This window comes from Hyaena hyaena, unplaced genomic scaffold (assembly GCF_003009895.1).
Source record: "Hyaena hyaena isolate Hyena2069 unplaced genomic scaffold, ASM300989v1 scaffold_200, whole genome shotgun sequence".
NCBI classification, from domain to species: domain Eukaryota; kingdom Metazoa; phylum Chordata; class Mammalia; order Carnivora; family Hyaenidae; genus Hyaena; species Hyaena hyaena.
This window is the reverse complement of record NW_024080834.1, coordinates 1,358,983-1,377,927: the sequence shown is the minus strand read 5'-3', so window position 1 is coordinate 1,377,927 and position 18,945 is coordinate 1,358,983. Positions and strand designations below refer to the sequence as shown.

Here is an 18,945-nt window from a genome sequence, read left to right as displayed (position 1 = left end):
CTGTCAGTAATTCAGAAAAGCTGATGTGGCATAAAGACAAGAAACAGCACGCCATGGAGAATTTGCTAAGCCAAGGAAATCTCAAGGTTCTTTTTAGTCACTTTGACAAGACAACGGTATCACTAATCCCTTGTGCTTATAGCCAATCATCTATAATTTAGAAGCAAGCTGTATCAGGTACATGCATAAACAGCTAAGCCTACTGTGGTCTGACTCAGCCACATTATTTTAGTTTCAAACTTGCACTCACCCCATTTTGATTTTAGCAGCCTCTGGTAATCAGGGTGAAGGACATAGTGAGCGTTTTCTGTGCTGTTGTTCCATAGAATAATTTCTCCATCATAACTCCCTATATGAGCCAGGATGGCAAACACAAATTGTCAGAAAGTTGGAAAACATGAACAATAGCAATGAGAAGTCATTATCATTAATACCTTATGTAGAGTCTGGCACATAGTAGGTAGTCTGTATTTTTGGAAACATGAATGAATAATAAGTAGCACTTTTATTAAACTTTAGAACTTACAGTCCTCATAGTCTACCTGTGTGTTCACTATGATAGAAATTACTGTCATATTCTTTTATTTTATAGTAATCAGTCATTCACAATAAGGGCTTTGTGATTAAACAACTTGAGTTTGATTCCCAGTTCTGTCACCTACTGGCTGTGCAAATGTGGGCAAGTTATTTAACTCTACCTAGTACCACAATTTCTTCATCTATAAAACTGGATTAAAAATTGTATTTATTTCATAGGGTTGTTATGAAGAATGCAAAGTACTTAGAATAGTGCCTAGCATATTATAAGTACTGTTTCTAATAATCATTATACTTTTATTTATTGATGAAGGCAAGCAAATCAAATCATTCTAGGTTTCTGTTTCCCACATCTATTCATCTATTCTTGTGTGTGTGTGAGTGTGTGTGTGTACATGCACACATGTTGTCTTTTCCTTCTCTCCCTATATTCTTTATTGAATAATGCTTTCTCCAATTCTAAAATTTTCCCTCAAGAAAGTCCTTCCCGGGGCGCCTGGGTGGCTTAGTCGGTTGAGCGTCCGACTTTCGCTTAGGTCATGATCTCGCGGTTCGTGGGTTCGGGCCCCGCGTCAGGCTCTGTGCTGACTGCCAGCTCAGAGCCTGGAGCCTGTTTCAGTCTGTGACTCCCTCTCTCTCTGACCCTCCCCTGCTCACACTGTCTCTCTCTCTCCTAGAAATAAATAAAAATTTAAAAAAAAAAAAAAAGAAAGAAATAACACATTAAAAACAATTTAAAAAAAAAAAAAAAAAAAAAGAAAGTCCTTCCCTATTGCTCATCACAGAGAATACAGAAAAGCCCAAATAGTGAGATTCAGTCTGACCAAGCTTGTCCTGGGGAGAAGCAATGCATGACCAGACTGCTGCTCTTAGCGGCTCAGTGAGGAGAGTTCCCTACTGAGCAGAGAATCAATGTCAAGTGAAGAGAAGCACAGAAGAGCTGAATTTGAGTGGGATGTACAGATGGCATCTTTCTTGGGATTTGGAGACAGAAGAGAGTAATACATACTAAACTCTGTATTGTTCTGGGAAGAGCAACCTGTGTAACTCAAATATTGCTCAAGGATTATGGATTTGCATGGCTTAGCTGTACAGGGGAATATCCATCTTCTTCCTATGATTTTGAAATTCTTATGGTGTAAGGTGCTTGACCAAACATTTTCACATAAGACAGATGAGATGAGAACGAATGAAAAAATCATCTATCCACCAATTGCAAAGGTCTCTTATGAGACTTTCACAGTATAAAGACACAGCCTTATAGCTTATTTGTCTCCATCACATTTCAGTATGTGATCCTCCCTGCAGAGATGGACTTTTAGCAGCTATAAAGCAAATTCAACAGCAGAATATTTGATACAGTAGTTTTGATCAGGTAAGTCCTGAAGACAGTGGAAATTTAAGTGTACACAGACCTGTAAGCCTCATATTGTCACATGTCATAGACATCCTGGCTTCTTTACTGTAAACTTTAATTCCTCTTAATTGATGACATTTTGGGTTCTATTTTTAAAAATTAGGTTGTCAAACTATGGGCTGTATAATATCATGGTGCAATCTATCTTTATAACTTGCTTTCTTTGGCCAAAAATGATATAACAATTTCTGATCCTCTTTCATTTGTCACATCAAAGCATGCCCATGAATCCTTTTAGGGGTTTAGATTTGGAGACATTTTGTGAGGTCGGTCTTTAACCAGCATTACTTAGACTAAATTGTGCCAAAGGGTTAGCATGTTCCCATTATGAAACATCTGAGTGCCACAGAAGTGTGATTTGTTCCCATCATCCTTAATGCTGTTTCCGGGAAAAGGATAATAACAATAAAAGCTAACCATTTACTGATAAGCTTACTGTGTGTCACACACTGTAGTAAGCCCTTACACAGATTATCTTACTAAGCCTTCACTGTAAACCAAGATATTGGCATATTACTATTAGCCAGAGAAGGCTATGATTACAGTTTAAATAACTTGTTCAATATGATGCACTGGTAAGTGGTAGCACCAGGATCTAAAGCCAGGTAGCCATGCTCAAGAGCTGACAGTCATGGCCACTAGTATATTGCCCTGGAAATAAGGAACAAGGATAGCTGAGGGAACAAAGTATGATTCTTCAAGAAATCTATCCATTCTGTAGTTCCAAAAAGACTCTTTAGAAGTGACTGAGCCAAAAGAAACCAAACTTTTAACCAGTGATTGTCAAGTGAAGATTCAATTAACCTGTAACAAGAGTTTGTGGAGGTAAAAATGCAGCACATAAGATATCATCACAGTGCTGTATTCCTCCTTTCCATTTTTCAGGCTGGATGAAGTATTGATTGAAGTTTTGTAGTCGAAACACAGTAATAGCCCTAGTAAAAAGGAAGTAGAATTGAGCTGTGAGACCAAATCTGATGTAGACATTGAGTAATCAACAACCATTTATCATCCATAATCCTGAGCTTCACACTAAACTTTTTTGGGGGGGATTTCTGTTTAACTTCTCTGGTATATTATGAATATTTAATATTAGAAAGTTAATTACCTTTTCACAGTCATTACCATTAAACATGTATGCATTTATCAGATCAATTATCCACCACCAAGACTCTAAACAACATATCCCCGTATGGGTAACAGGGAGCCACAAAGACTTACTTGACAGTAACAATAAAAAAGGAGATGAGTCTATGAAAAAAATAGTATTTGGTAGTTTAAGCAAAATCAGTAAGCTTTCTTTTCATAAGAGATTCCAGAACAGTTAACATGCTGACATTCCCTGTGGCATTTTCCAGACTTACCCAACCACAGAGTCCTCTTTCATAAAGCACCTCAAAGAGCTATCATTTGTGAAACACACTTAGAAACTGCCACTCCAAGGGAATAGGACTCTGGACAGATACATTTGGAATAGAAATAATAGTTTTAAAAAGGCCAATATCTTGGGGCACTGCTATGAATTTGACAGACCAAGATGGGCAAAAAATGAAATGCCTAGTGCCTGGTAAAGAAGGAAGGAGCATGAAAATTAAACTGTGGAGGCATCGGTGCCACCTTCTTTCCACCTGATGATTGAAATTCTGGCTACCAGACTATGCCAAGTCTCTCTCCTAGAGGCACACACATCCCAAATGACCATTTATAGCCACAGGCATGGAGTTTCTACCCTCACTCTCTCTTCGTCTACCCAAAATCCTGCTTCTATTCCTACCGCTCTATGGTCTCCAAATTGTCCTGTCACAGCAAATCCTCCCTCTGAAGGATGTGGCTTTCTCCTCCTGAGAATTCTTTTCTTTCTAGTACGTCTCACTTCTCTTCCTGCCTTCCTGATCTTTCATTCCCTATTCTCTATTACCCTATCTGCTCTTTCTCCCCTTCTTTTAATATGGACACTCCTTACTGTCCTTCTTCTATTCCTCTCTCTCTACTCAAGTGGGCTTGTGCAGGGAATCCACATACCACTGTAAGTTGCAATCTTGCTTCTCTACAAATGGTTCTTAAATTTATCTACATTCATAACTTTTCCCAGTATTGAGAAGCTCCATTTTCCAGGTGACAATCCAGATAAAGCTCCCATCAGCAACATCAAGAAATCCAAATTTTTCATTTTTCCTCCACACCAGGTCTAGATCCTGAATTCCCTAACTTGGTTAACAGACCAGCATTCCAGCCTCCTGTGTGTTTCTCTTCCTCAGTCACATCAAATGCTTAGATTCCCCCTCTGTGAGATGTCACCATATTCATTCCTTTTTATTTTAAATAGCCAATGATAGCTTCCCAGTTCAGGGCTCATTGTTGAACAATTGTCACAGGCACTTGACCAATTTCATTGCCTTTAGTCTACCCTTTCTGCCACTAGATTAATCATTCCATTTGGGAACTTTTAATATATATTCATTTTACTAGCATTTTTGGTTTCTACCTGGAAGTCCATATTCAGGTGCTGCAGGGGATAGAGTTATGAGCATAAAGTGACTAAAATGAAAACTGAAATGTGGTAGATGTCAAGTAAGTATGTATCAATTGCTGTAGAGGTCCCAGTATAGAAATCAAAGAAAGCTGAGTGAGGGATCATATTTGAGCTGGACCATAATAGAAGGCCAGGATTTGGAAGAGGAAGATGGCACTTTAGGCAGAGGGAACAGCCTGGTCAAACATAAGGCTAATGCCCCATTAAAAAAACATTTACTAGTTTTCCATTCTCTACATGCCAAACTTTAAACGTGTGGGCCTATATTCAAGACCCAATACTTTTTGAGTCTAATCTTCTTTTTTAGAATTAGTTCTCTCTATTCTTCTCTCCTTGATATTCAAAGTAAAATATGAATGTCCAACTAATATTTGACAGAGCTACTGGAAGCCATAGGATAAAGTGTTAATTTTCTTTAAAAAGAGTTTGGGGAAAATATTTTTTATTTTAAAATAAGGATAAATGAATTTATGTAGCAGAGTGCAAAGTTCATCTGGATTTAAAAAGTAGAATACAAGGCTTCAAATAAATGTCTTGATTACAGGAACTGTTTGAACTACTAAAGGTATTCAAAGGCAAAGCTTCTGACACACATTTTCTTATTTAAGACAAAAAAATGTAATGTTTATTTTTGAGAGAGAAGCAGACAGAGCACAAATGGGAGAGGGGCAGACAGAATGGGAGACACAGAATTCGAAGCAGGCTCCAGACTCTGAGCTGTCAGCACAAAGTCCTGCACGGGGCTCAAACCCATGACCCATGAGATCAGCACCTGAGCTGAAGTAGGATGCTTAGCTGACTGAGCTACACAGGTGTCCCTGAAGCACACTTTCTTGTTCAACACAAACAATATCTTTATTGTTCTCTAAGCACCCTTCACATTTCTAGCTGCTTTGTTTTCATTCATGGTGTGCTCATCCGTCCCTCTATGGATTTCCTTTCACATGCAGTCCCACATCTATCTAGCCATATACCCATTATCTAAGACTCATCTTGTTCTGATAGACTTCCTTCATAACTAGAGTTGAAAGAAATATTTCCTTCTTCTCATCTCATCATTAAGTACACTGTTCACATCGTACTTAAAACATTTAATACATATTATATAGCTACACCCCCCTGCTAGATTGTAAATTCTCAGAAACAAGGAATCTTGTCTTATTCCGCCATCCCACAATAGCAGGCATTGCGACCTACTCATATTGAGTGTTCAATAAATATTTGTCAAAAACATGAAAGAAAAATTTTCTGTCCAAATGCCACTTCCTTAAGTAAGCCTTTTGTGACTACCCTGTCTAAACACTCTTCCTTGGGGGTTAATATCCAAAATATATAAAGAACTTATACAACTCAACACCAAAAAAGCCATGCAATTCCAATCTAAAAATGGGCAGAGGACATGAACAGACATTTGTTCAAAGAAGACATAAGATGACCAACAAACACCTGAAAAGATCACTAATTATCAAGGAAACGCAAATCAAAACCACAATTATATATCACCTCACACTTGTCAGAGTGGCTAAAAACATAGAAAATAACAAGTGTTGGCGAGGAAGTAGAGAAAAAGGACCACCATGCACTATTGATAAGAATGTAAATTGGTACAGCCATTGTGGAAAACAGTTCCTCAAAAAATTAAAAATAGAATTACCACATGATCCAGTAATTTCATTATTGGGTATTTACTCAATAAAATGAACACTAATTCAAAAAGATATACGCACCCCTATTTTTATTGCAGCATTATTTACAGTAGCCAAAATATGGAAGCAATCCAAGTGTCTATGCATGAATGAAAGGATAAAGAAGATGTGGATAAAATACACATATATATAACACATATATATAAAATGGAAAATTACTCAGCCATAAAAAAGAATGAAATCATCACTTGCAACAACATGGCTGGATCTGGAGGATATAATGCTAAGTGAAATAAGTCAGAGAAAGACAAATACCCTATGATTTCATTCATATGTAGATGCTAAGAAACAAAATAAATGAACAAAGAAAAAAAGACACAAACCCCAAAAGGCTCTTAAATATAGAGAACAAACTAGTGGTTGCCAAAGGGGAAACGGGGGGGGGGGGGTGTGAATGGGTAAAATACGTGCAGGGGACTAAGAGTACAGTTACTGTAATTAGCACAGAGTAAGGTATAGCATTGTTGAATCATTGTATTGTACACGTGAAACTAAGGTAATACTGTATGGTAAACATACTTAATAAAGAAAAGAAAATTTGAAGTGGGTAGCACTATTACTTGGAATTTTCAATCAGAATAAAACTTGATTTAAATGAAAAGATAAAAGGGGTGCCTGGGTGGCTCAGTCGGTTAAGCGTCCGACTTCAGCTCAGGTCATGATCTCATGGTTCGCAGGTTCAAGCTGTGCTGACAGCTAGGAGCCTGGAGCCCGTTTCAGATTCTGTGTTTCCCTCTCTTTCTGCCCCTCCCCCGCTCATGCTCTGTCTCTGTCTCAAAAATGAATTAACTATTAATAAAAAAAAAAGACAGCAACTCTTTAAAAAATAAATTAAAAGATAAAATAAAATAAAAAAGACTCCCTTGAGTCTCTCATCCCTCACCCTACATTTCTCTTTTTACAATTATTATTATAATGTGATATTGTGGTTTAGATTTATCTGCACTTATTATCTCTGCTACCAAAAATAAGTTCGTGGGGACTTTGGTTTTTTTTTTTTTTTTCCTGTATCACCAGGGTTAGACTAGTACCTAGCACATAATAGGCATTTAATAAATATTTACAGAATTAATGTATGAATTATTCTTTCTTTTAAAAAAAAAATCAATAATTTTAGGGGCGCCTGGGTGGCTTAGTCAGTTAAGCGTCCGACTTTCGCTTAGGTCATGATCTCGCGGTTCGTGGGTTCGGGCCCCGCGTCGGGCTCTGTGCTGACTGCCAGCTCAGAGCCTGGAGCCTGTTTCAGTCTGTGACTCCCTCTCTCTCTGACCCTCCCCTGCTCACGCTGTCTCTCTCTCTCTCTCCTAGAAATAAATAAAACATTAAAAAAAATCAATAATTTTAATACTAATATTCTTTTAATAATATTAATATGAGGCTTAGCAAGGTAATAATATATTATAAAGAAGTTACTTTGCAGTTTGAAATTGCCATAAATCTCCTAAGAGCTTTACATGTATATAGTTTGAATTTTTTCTTTGCCTATTGATAAGTTTGGTTGAACTTTCTTTATCTATTGATAAGTTTGGGCATGGAGAGAGCAGGGTGGGAGTGAGAAGGAAGAGATCAATCCTATACCTCTTCTATTATCTCTCAGTCAAAATTCAATTTCAAATGTCTTTTTGCCAAGGTACTCATATTAACTAGATATATTTAGGTAGTACGACCCAAAGGCTCAAAATGCTTCTCAAAAGATGGTGTAGGGGCGCCTGGGTTGTTCAGTCAGTTGAGCGTCCGACTTCCGCTCGAGTCATGATCTCACGGTTCGTGGGTTCGAGCCCCGCGTCTGGCTCTGTGCTGACTGCCAGCTCAGAGCCTGGAGCCTGCTTCAGATTCTGTATCTCCCTCTCTCCCTGACCCTGCTCTGCTCACACTGTCTCTCTCTGTCTCTCAGAAATAAATAAAACATTAAAAAAAATTTTTTTAAAAAGATGGTGTAAAAACTATCCCTTCTGATATTTGACCTTGTGTGTCAAAATGTTGAGAAACTAATTAGCTGCCACCTTTCCCTTAAAACCTAACCTGAAACTTTCCATTGAAATGACAGTTATCCTTAAAATACCTTAAGAATCCACACTGCATTTCTTAACTTTGTCCATTTCAAAGACAGCTTTTTTTTTTTAAGTTTGTACCTTTTCCAGGAGTTAAATTGAAGTGCAGAATGAGCCAATTTTAAGGCATTTGAGGAGTCTGAGAGAGTTGTTCTTTTGACATTGAAGAAGGAGTTTACTAGTTTCATCTCATACCCATCTGAGATGCTGAGTCACTGTGTCATCTGTCAAGATGATCAGACCTCTCATTCAGAATGTAGATATAATGACCAATTCTATGAGAACAAAATTAGTTTACCTGACAAGCACAAAAAAATACAAAAAATAAAAAAAAACACACATTAAAAAAAAATCCTCTGTTAAGATGAATGAGCTGGGCAACTAACTTTTACCAAAACTTATTGTGTAGAAATTGTCATCAAGAAAACAAAGGAAGACAATCAACTGTATTGTTCTCTTAGAGGCTAATTGTTCATATGTTGTTAGTCCAGTGATAAGAATCTATCCTTGTTCAGTCCATCACTTTTTAAGCTTAAAATCAATATCTCAGAGGCAGAGAATGTGTTCAGTATAAATCAGTTCATTTTTATTCATTTTCCTAAAATTTGTGGAGTCAAATTTTGGACACTAAAACCATCACAAAAGTCGATTTGAGGGCTGTTTGTGAATTTCCAACGTACCTGCCCCCTCCTGACTTCCAACATGGTTATTCAGAGCAAGTTACACTTTGGAAATTTTCATTCTGGTTCTCTCCCTAATAATAGAAACCAATTGAGTCACATGAAAGTATAGTACCATAGTAAAGCAATTATTAAGAATTTAATATCTTCTGATAGATAAGTTTTATTGTTGAGGAACTTCAAATCCCTAATCTAATTTCACTTAAAATGCTTTTAGAAATCGAATGATATCAACAGCTATTTATTGAGCACCTACTTTTATAGAGCTTTGTGAAAGCTGCTATCAATAATATTTTCAGAACTACTTGAAATTATACAAAAGATTCTTTTTTATATTTGTATGAGTCTAGATATTTTACAGAGATAAAACCTTCTTAAACAAAGGTTTTTCCTTTAACAGGAAGGAAAGAAATAAAGTGGGAGAAACTAAAAGCCTTAGTCTATTTTTAAACAGCACAGAATCATAAAACTTTAGGGCAGGATAAAATCTTGTACTATTATGATTATTTATTTGATTTTACCAGAACTATACATATTATATGCAAATGAAAAGTTAATCGATCATCTATTCATATAATTTCGCCAGTATAAATATGACTGGATATTCAACCAGGCATTATTTAATTGGCTCTATGTCAACTCACAACCTTACCTCTAAATATATTTTGCTCAAAATGGTAAGAAACATATTTCTACAAGTTCTGAATTTAGGGGTTCTCTTTAACAGATTTAACATATCCTCTAGATCTTAACAAATGTATTTTTAATTTTTTTCATGTTTATTTATTTTTGAGAGAGAGAGAGAGTGAGTGGGGAAGGGGCAGAGAGAGAAGAAGACACAGAATCTGAAGCAGGTTCCAAGCTGTCAGCACAGAGCCCAATGTGGGGCTCAAACTCACAAATCATGAGATCATGATCTGAGCAGAAGTCAGACACTTAACCACCTGAGTCACCCAGGTGACCCTAACAAATGTATTCTAGATAAACAACATAGGCTCTCAAGTTCAAGTTTTGCTTAGGACTGCTTCATAGTGGTGTTTATCATATCCTGCCTTGTGTGAGTAGACTCCTCAGTTAGAATGTGATGCCCTTGAGAGCAAGAATCATGCTTCTTCACATTCAGTCCCTATAGTCCCTAACTCAGCGCTTTCGACCAAGGTGCAGTTTAAGAATATTTGTGGGAAGGAAAAAGGAAAAATAATAGTAAGCTAAAATCTTGAGGTATTAATTTGATAATACATGTTTTTTATGGATTTCTTCAAACACACGAAACTGATTCATTAGCTTTGATTGACATAACCAACCAATTCAATCAGATTACTTAAGAGAATATAGTTGCTCTCTTATGATTTAATGACTCCATTTGTAACTCAGGAATTGTGGAAAGAGCATGGACTTTGGCATGGAATCCAATTCAGCTGTCTACTAGCTTTGTGATGTTGGCCAGGCTACCCAATCTCTTCAAACCTCATTTTCTCCCTTGTACAGAAGGACTGGTAATACTTAGATTCTTTGTTTATTGTGAAGAGAGAATAGATTTGAATAACTATCCTGCTTGCTTCTTAATTCAGAGGATGACCACGGGTAATTAATCTCTCTAATTCTCAGATTCCCTTTCTACTTAATAAATATTAATTAAGTCATTCAACAAATATCATTGAGCCTCTACTAAGAATGAGATACTACACACACACACACACACACACACACACACACACTTATTAAATGTTATAATTCAGTCCTATATTAAATAAAGTACAGGAAACTGAACAGCACAAAGAGAAATGGGGGGGGGGTATTTCCACCTGGGAGTAAAGAGAGATGTCCTGATGGAGAAGATAAATGTACAAAGACCTGAAACAGGCATAAATGTTGGCCCTATGGACAATGTTTGGGGAGGGATTCCTAGAGAAGGGGAGAGAATAAAGGCAAGGGGGTGTGAAAAAGTATAATTTACCTGGGAGTGCCCTGACAGCACATTCCTATTTGAGGCGAGAACGGGCAAGAATGAAACTAAGAATAGGCCCAGGCCAGATGGGCCTTCAAATTATTTTGTCGACAACTCTGAAAGGTGTTAACCAAGGAAGTGACATAGATGGAATTCGTTGTAGAAATAATTATTACAGTTAAAATGTGCAGAATCTAAGAAGATCAAGGGGGCATTGCCAGAGAAAAGGGCTGTGACATTCATCCAGGTAGAAATGATGATCTGAATTATACAGTTGTAGTCGTAATAGGGATAGGTTTGAGAAATATTTAGAATATAAAACAGGTAAGATTACTTGGTTGTGAAGCTGAGTGAGAAGGAAGAACCAAGGTAGATGTTCAGGTCTCTGGCTGGTAACCAAAGCTCTGAAGCTAAGAGAGAAAAGCAGATTTTGAGGAGGGGAACAAATAATAAATTCAGTTTAGAATATGTTGAATTTGAGATAGCAGTCAGACGTGTCCAGAAAGCAAATGAGCTGATAGAGATAACACCTTAAGACAGAGATCGAGACATCTATAAAATATTGCCTACCTTTCAAATGAAGCTCAGGATTAAGTCAGATAATATGTAAAGGAACTAATGCTAGAAAGCACTATAAATAAAATAAATCAGACGCTTATTTAGGTACCTCAGTCTATAAAGGTAATATCTATCCTATCCTGGGAAAAATTGTAAACCAATCTCTTGAGTTAGTTAGAGCCTAAAGTTAAAGCTACAGCTTAACTTAAGCAACCCCCCTCTAGGTTTTAAAGAAAGCTTAATGGGATGCCTGGGAGGCTCAGTCAGTTGAGTATCGGAGTCTTGATTTTGGCTCAGGTCATGATCCCAGGGTGGTGGGATTGAGCCCCATGTTGGGTTCTGTGCTGAGCATGGAGCCTGCATGAGATTCTCTCTCTCCCTCTGCCCCTCTCTACCTCTCACACTCTCAATCTCAGGACCCAATCTCAGGAACTGTGAGATCATGACCTGAGCCAAAATCAAGAGTCTGACACTTCCCAATTGAGCCACTCAGGTGTCTCCTCCTCCTTCTTTTTTTAAGTAAGCTCAATGACCAGTGTGGGGCTTGAACTCACAACTCAGATATCAAGACTCACATGCTCTATGGACTGAGCCAGCCAGGCACCCCCAGGTGTTCTTCTGGCCACTTTTAGAGGATTCTCTTCACTTAATCTTTTAAAACTGACTTGCGTAAGCAATCAAAAAAACCTTCCCTTTGATGTAAATTTCTCTATGGAAGTCTCAAAATATATAATTAAGAAAACAGTACTACCAAGGTTAGGACTTACACTGATTAACTTTTAAATTCTTTTTCAAAGAATTTTATATTCAAAATGTAAGTTGGATCAGCTATATACTTCACATCTACCATGCCATAATATTTGAGAATTAAACTTATTTATTGCCATAGCCCAACAGAAATAATTAGGCCATAGTCTGTTAATAGATAAGTCATTAATGGATCATGACTATTCCCAGGATGTGAGGAAGAAAGGTGAAGATTATTGAATTTGTTTTTTTTAATGTTTATTTATTTTTCAGAGACAGAGAGAGGCAAAGAATGAGCAGGGGAGAGGCAGAGAGGGAGGTACAGAATCCGAAGCAGGCCCCAGACGCTGAGCTGTCAGCAGAGCCTGACGTGGGACTCGAACCCATGAACCACGAGATCATGACCTGAGCTGAAGTCGGATGCTTAACTGACTGAGCCACCCAGGCGGCCCTTGAATTAATTCTTAATTTCAAGTAGAACAATGTAGATTATATTTTCTTTCCTTGTAGTCAAACTACCCCTGAAAACTAAGCTGTAAGTGGCATATTTTCTAGTCTGCACATGCACATTTGTGTTAAAAGAAAAAGCCTTTCATTTGATTGATAAAAATCCCCAAATACATACTGCTAGTTTTCTAGGTATAAAATCTGGTTTTAATCCCAGCCTCAAATCATGAAGATTAAAATTCCATAGTGAAAATGTGGGGCAAATTACCTATTAGAGCTATATTTTGTGAACTGTTGAATTTATGGACAATATATTTTCAGAAAATACCACACTTTAATTTTCCTAGTGCTTATACAATGCCTTAGAAAAGGTCCTGTTTATTATCCCTCAGTTCTCTCAGGAGAAAAAGAAAGGAAAGTAATTTTCCTTCTAATGAAATGGAAGAATTGCTCATTGAGAACAGTAAGCAGGCTGTGAAAGCCCTCTCTGCCCTGATATGGAGGAAGTGCTAACACAGAATTCAGTGGCCTATTTCCTTCTTTGCTGCAATTTCAACTCCGTAATGAGAGAAGAAGAAATGAGTTTCCTTGATAGTTGAAAGAATATTATTTGTACTTTAAGAATTTATTGACTATAAAATTTAGGACACTTTTGGAGTTAATACTCAGCAAGTGGTATTATGACCCTGCCTGGAATGGTTAAAGAAAAAGATTCCAAAAGCCAGAAGAAAGCCTTCTAACTCCTCTCAAAGCTGCTTGAGCTACATGATCTTACGATGTTTTAGTCACTAAGCATTCAGTCAATCCAACCAATTTCACTCACCTAGATCACCAGCAAGTTAATGACTCAGAATCAGTCAAGATTTCTATATTGTTTTATGTTTTAGATTTTGATTAAAATGAAAACACTCTCCTTTTGCCTTCTATGGATTTACATGAAGCATACCATACCTCTCCCAGCCTGTAACCAGTATTGTCTTCTTAAGAACCAGGATCTGTGAAATATCCACAGCTCCCTCTTGACCAACATTTAGGGTATGGTGACAGTATCCATTGAAGTCCCATACCTTTAAGAGAAAAATTTAAGTCACAAGAAAAGAAAATGTCTTCTTCAGTGAGTAAAATGACACAGTGTAACAGGATTAGTTTTAGCTTTTGTGTTTATATTCTAGACTATGTAAGGTTGATTCACTTAGGGTATGTAATAATTAAAGAAAATCCTCTCACCATTTAAATAACCCATTATATTTATAATTCTACCTGTAACCCTATCAATCTATTTTAATAGTTGACTCAAAGGCTGTGAATTTGTATGCATTTTAAAGGGGGAGACACAAAATCATGTAGAGCTACGTTTTGGAGTGTTGAGATTATGGTTCTTTCTCTAAGTAAATCTCTCTAAATTTCAGTTTCCTCATTTATGACACAGGAAGCTTACTCCTCTGGGATATCTGGAGGATTAAACATCTAATACAGAGTATGAAACAGAGTCCTTGTGCATAGATTTACCATCTGTTCCCAGTAAGATGTCCTATTGTTAGTGGATGCCAGCTCCAGTCCTATGGAGGAGAAGGACTCTGAATTTACTTCCTCAGGCAGGACCCAGGTCCTGAACATCATTAGGTCACCAGCAGTTAAAACTAAGCCCTGCTATGAAACATGGCTGGTGCATCTACACAAAGACCAAGTTGGCACTACCAAAATTCAGTTGCATAAACTCTTTGACTTAAAAATTCAACTTCTAGGAAATGATCTCACAGAAACACTTAGATGTGTGAAATGACATATTTCGAAGGATATACTTTTTAAAAGTTTGTTTATTTTGAGACAGAGAGAATGAGCAGAGGAGGAACACAGAGAGAGGGGGACAGAGGATTCAAAGCAGGCTCCATGCTGACAGCAGAGAGCCCAATGTGGGGCTCAGACTCACAGACCATGAGATCATGATCTGAGCTGAAGTCTGATGCTTAACTGACTGAGCCACCCAGCACCCTTGAAGGCTTCTCTTGAAGCACTGTTTATAAAAGCTAATGACCTGAATCAACCCAGTTGCTCATTAACAAGGGACTAAACAATCAGAATATGGAATACCTATACAGTAGCATATACTGCAGCCATTAAGAAGAATATATCATTTCCATATTTCTAAGCTCTGCCAAAAAAACAAACAAACAAACAAACAAACAAACTGGACCAGCTATGAGACCTTAAGCAATTTGCTTTATCTCCTTGGGCTTTAGTTTCCTCCTCTATAAGGCTGGCATAATAATAATAATAATAATACCAACTATATAGATATATATGTTGGGGTGGGCTGCGGGAGTGTGCACATGTGTTTGTACATATAAAGTGCTTACAACAGTACCTGGTTGTTAGTAAGTATGCAATAAAAGTTAGCTACATTATTATTATTATTATTATTATTATTATTATTATTATTATTATTATTGTATGCATTCATATGACTCAGTATCCAAGACAGAAAATGCAAAATGCATAACTTTGTATATACTAGGGGGCCATTGTGAAACAAATGGTGCTCATGGATTAGAAGGATGCATGAGAAACCAGTAACAGTGGTAGCTACAAGGAAGGTGAGAAAGAGGCTTTCTTCTCACTGTATAACTCTTTGATATTTCAAGTTTTACTGTATGCATACATTAATTATTCAACACACTAATTAATTAAAAATCCGACACTTCAGAACCATAATAAATAGGGCAATACTTTTAAATGTTTGATGACATAGGTACTGGTTTTGGATTCTAAATTATAAACGAGATTGGAAAATGTCATTCATTCCTGTCTCTTCATAGACTATGTCCAGAGCAGCTCAACCCTGATTTATGCATCCTATAGAGGTTGCCAAATTTCAGAATCCTGTTGAGTTATTATGATAAAGATAAATGTACTTTCAAAAGCTGTGATTATACCGCTAAATTCACATTAACTTCTAAGAGGCAAGGCTTGAGCTGAAATGTTGAAGGGTGAACATCTTCACCCATGTCACTTCGGTGTCCTCTAAACATGGCTCTTACCAAGCTTGCCTAGAATAACACCCACAAATAGGTATCGTGAAGATCTGACTGTCCCCAGGTCCTATTAAGTCCTTTAGCTGGGACTATCTGCAAGCCTTTTTGCAACTATCTGCAAGTCGGCCCTACTCTGGACTGTGTAACTTGTACCTAATCTATTCATTTCATTTCTCATTTTGGTCTCATGCCCCAGGACCGGTAAGTGGGATATTCACTTGCTCCTTTTACCTAAGCCTGTCTGATACTCCTGTTTCAGTCGTTCTTGTTTTATTCCACCTTGTCTATTGGGGTTGGGATTGTCCCATTACCTTCACATGCCTTACCAGTTCTCCCGTAAACTAGATTACTTAAACCCAAGCTCCCAGTCCCTAACCTCATGCTGTTAACCTTCCCAGAGGCCCGGCTCTGTTGATTTTCAGAAATTCTCATTGCCACCTGCCATAGCCCCTCCTTTACATTGACAGATGTCAGCCTAGAATATCCCTGAACTCCACTTCCATCATGTTCTTCCCACAGATCCTGGTAACCTTCCATTAACCTCCCTTGCAGGCTATCAGCATGCGTCATACACCCACCATAGAAGGTACACCTAATTAATACCCTTCTCATTCCAGCTATGACAGAAGTTTGAGAACCATTCAAAGCTTATTCTGGGAAACTGCCTTCTGTTGCCTCAAAGTGTCACAAGCCATCTCCAATCAAAAGACTGTCATTAGTCTCAGAGCTGAGGGGAGCAGAGGAGATTTGCTGGTAGGCATGACTCCAGACAGCAAATATCTAAGCTTGGCATGAAAATTTGATCATTTTTGTACTTTTCTCCCAAAAGAAATTAGTAATAGTTACAAAATAATGAAAGTGGAAGTATTAAATACTGTAGGTTTAGGATGAAAATAAATAAGATAATGATTGTTCTTCCTCCTATCCTTCTTCACCATCTCACTTGCCTTCACATAAATGTGCTAATTATAACATGAGCTGATTTTGAAATATTCATTTGCCCCAAAATGTGCATCTCTGCCATTTTCACAAGTTTTCTTGGTTGCGCTGATTTCTCATTTTATAAACTAAGAAGAGGGAAACTAGGGATGTTAGCTGAAGCATAGGAAAATTATTCGGACTTCTTATTTCCCAAAGTAGTACTGTATCCAGGACCCTGAGAAAGGCTTTCTGAAATAAGTATGCCACATTGTGTTTCTATTCTAAATAATTTATTCAGAGAAATCATTATTCATTTTTCTACTAAAGTTTTTTTTTTTTTTTTTTTCCTAACAGCTTTGTTATTAGACAGTATGGGTTATTTAACTCTTCTAATCTTGTCTCACCTTTTCTCTTGCATGGCCAAAAAGGTAGAAACAAATGTAGCTATAGCTGTGTCTCCTCACATCGTATTTAGCCTCCTCATATGTGGATAGAAAACATCACTGTGTTCTCACCTTTACGGTCCCATCTGTGCTGCCAGTCAAAAGCCGTGTCTCATTTGCATTGAGGGCCATGGTGCTGATTTCTGCGTTGCCATGGCAACCAGTAAACTGTTTGATTTTCTGCCCGGTGTCTATCATCCAGAAGGAAACAGTAGACCCCTCATCAGAGCTGATTACCTAAGAGAAAATAACATTGTAAAGAAATTAAATATAGTCCTAGAATCCACAATTTTTATTTCAATAAAAATATCTAATCTGTGACTTTCCACTACTGAGGTCCACCTCTTTGTTAAACTGATAACATTTTAATTCTTAAGCCAGAACTGAGGTAATGAAGTCATGATTCCCTTTTCCAGAAAAGATAGGAATCTACTTCCCTTACCCACCATTCAGCTTACTGTCTAGAGGCCATTTGAAATTAAACTGAAATCGAGTCCTATTGAAAATAAACGTAAAAATCTTCTGCATTTAAGTGAGAAAGCTGATTTTATTAGTCACGGTGCTCTGACACTATTTACTATATGAATAGAGGCATTTTACTATATATCAGCTTCTATTTAGAATTCAGAAAAGAAAGTGCTACCAGACATTATGGGGGAAAAAGTTAATTTAAACAAAATGCTAGAGCTATCACTTTTAATGCCATTAGCTCCTTTCTTCCTCCTTTCTCAAGGTGCTGTATAGATTTCTACATTTAAATACAGTTATTGATGACTTGCTAAAAAAAAAAAAAAAAGAACACAGGAAGATTAAATATGAATCTTCAATAGATACCCCAAGAGGAAGATAACAAAACAAATGCTAGAAGGGATGGGATCACATATAGAAGCCTGACGGTGAGAAATGTTATACAGGCAAGTCAACTGCTAATTTTAGCTCTAGGTATTTAGGCACCCTTTAAGAGGTTAAAGTCACCTCACCCAGGGGCACCTGGGTGGCCCAGTAGGTTAAGCATCCAACTTTGGCTCAGGTCATGATCTCAGTTTGTGGGTTAGAGCCCTGTGTAAGGCTCTGCACTGACAGCATGGAGCCTGCTTGGCATTCTCTCTCCCACTCTGCCCCTCACTCACTAGTGCTCATGCTTTCTCTCTGTCTCTCAAAAATAAATAAATACACATTATTAAAAAAGTCATCTCGCTCATATGACTTTGGGACCCAAAAGAATCAAAAAATAAACAAACAACACTGAACACACAAATTGGTAGATAGGAAGTGGCCTGAAGAACAGGTAGCCTTTGAGAGAACCTCTAGCATGTCTTTATCTGCATTGGTACTGATTATCATGGTATGAATGCAAATGTTTCAATAATCTGTCAATTTGAGTATCACATCTTTATAATAGGTTGTTAAAGTTTATCAAATGTATATTCAGAAGACCTCGATAGCCGGCCATCACACATGCATGCATTCCTTTGTTTCTGGTGCAAGCACTGAACGTCCGCTCTGTGCCCAGCCCCATGACAGCAGCAGGGCTCATTAATGAATCCCTGCTCCAAAGGAATCTACAGTGTAGGCTCAAACATTCAAATCACCTGAGGAACCTTACAAACCATGCCTGTATACCAGATCAGAGACTCTGCTTTAAGCAAACTAAGGAAGGAACATTGTTTAAAGAGCTTCTCGGGTGACTGACATACAGCCTGAAGTGAGCATTATTGGCATAGATGGAGAAACAGACAAGAAACAGAAAAATGCCAAACAATACTACAGGTCTAGAGGTCTCTCCCCTGAATGTCGCAGGGGCACAGAGAGGAAACTGCAAAACTCACTCACTGGGATGGGGGATGGGGAATAAAAGGTGAGGATGATCAATCTGGGATTGAAGACAGGAACATGTATTTATTGGACACCAAGCCCTTTACACT

The 18,945-nt window shown here is 37.6% G+C and overlaps 1 protein-coding gene across 1 annotated transcript in view; it reads right to left on the bottom strand.

The window, feature by feature from the left end:
* The window catches only part of WDR49 (WD repeat domain 49), a 145,855-nt gene that overhangs the window by 50,376 nt on the left and 76,534 nt on the right, over nucleotides 1-18,945 (bottom strand). Inside the window, exons 8-11 of the mRNA XM_039241936.1 lie at nucleotides 17,093-17,257; nucleotides 13,576-13,691; nucleotides 2,759-2,889; nucleotides 251-349 (exon numbers count right to left, since the gene is read on the bottom strand). Of these exons, the coding sequence (XP_039097867.1) occupies nucleotides 251-349; nucleotides 2,759-2,889; nucleotides 13,576-13,691; nucleotides 17,093-17,257 (511 nt within the window). The remainder of the gene's footprint in view (nucleotides 1-250; nucleotides 350-2,758; nucleotides 2,890-13,575; nucleotides 13,692-17,092; nucleotides 17,258-18,945) is intronic.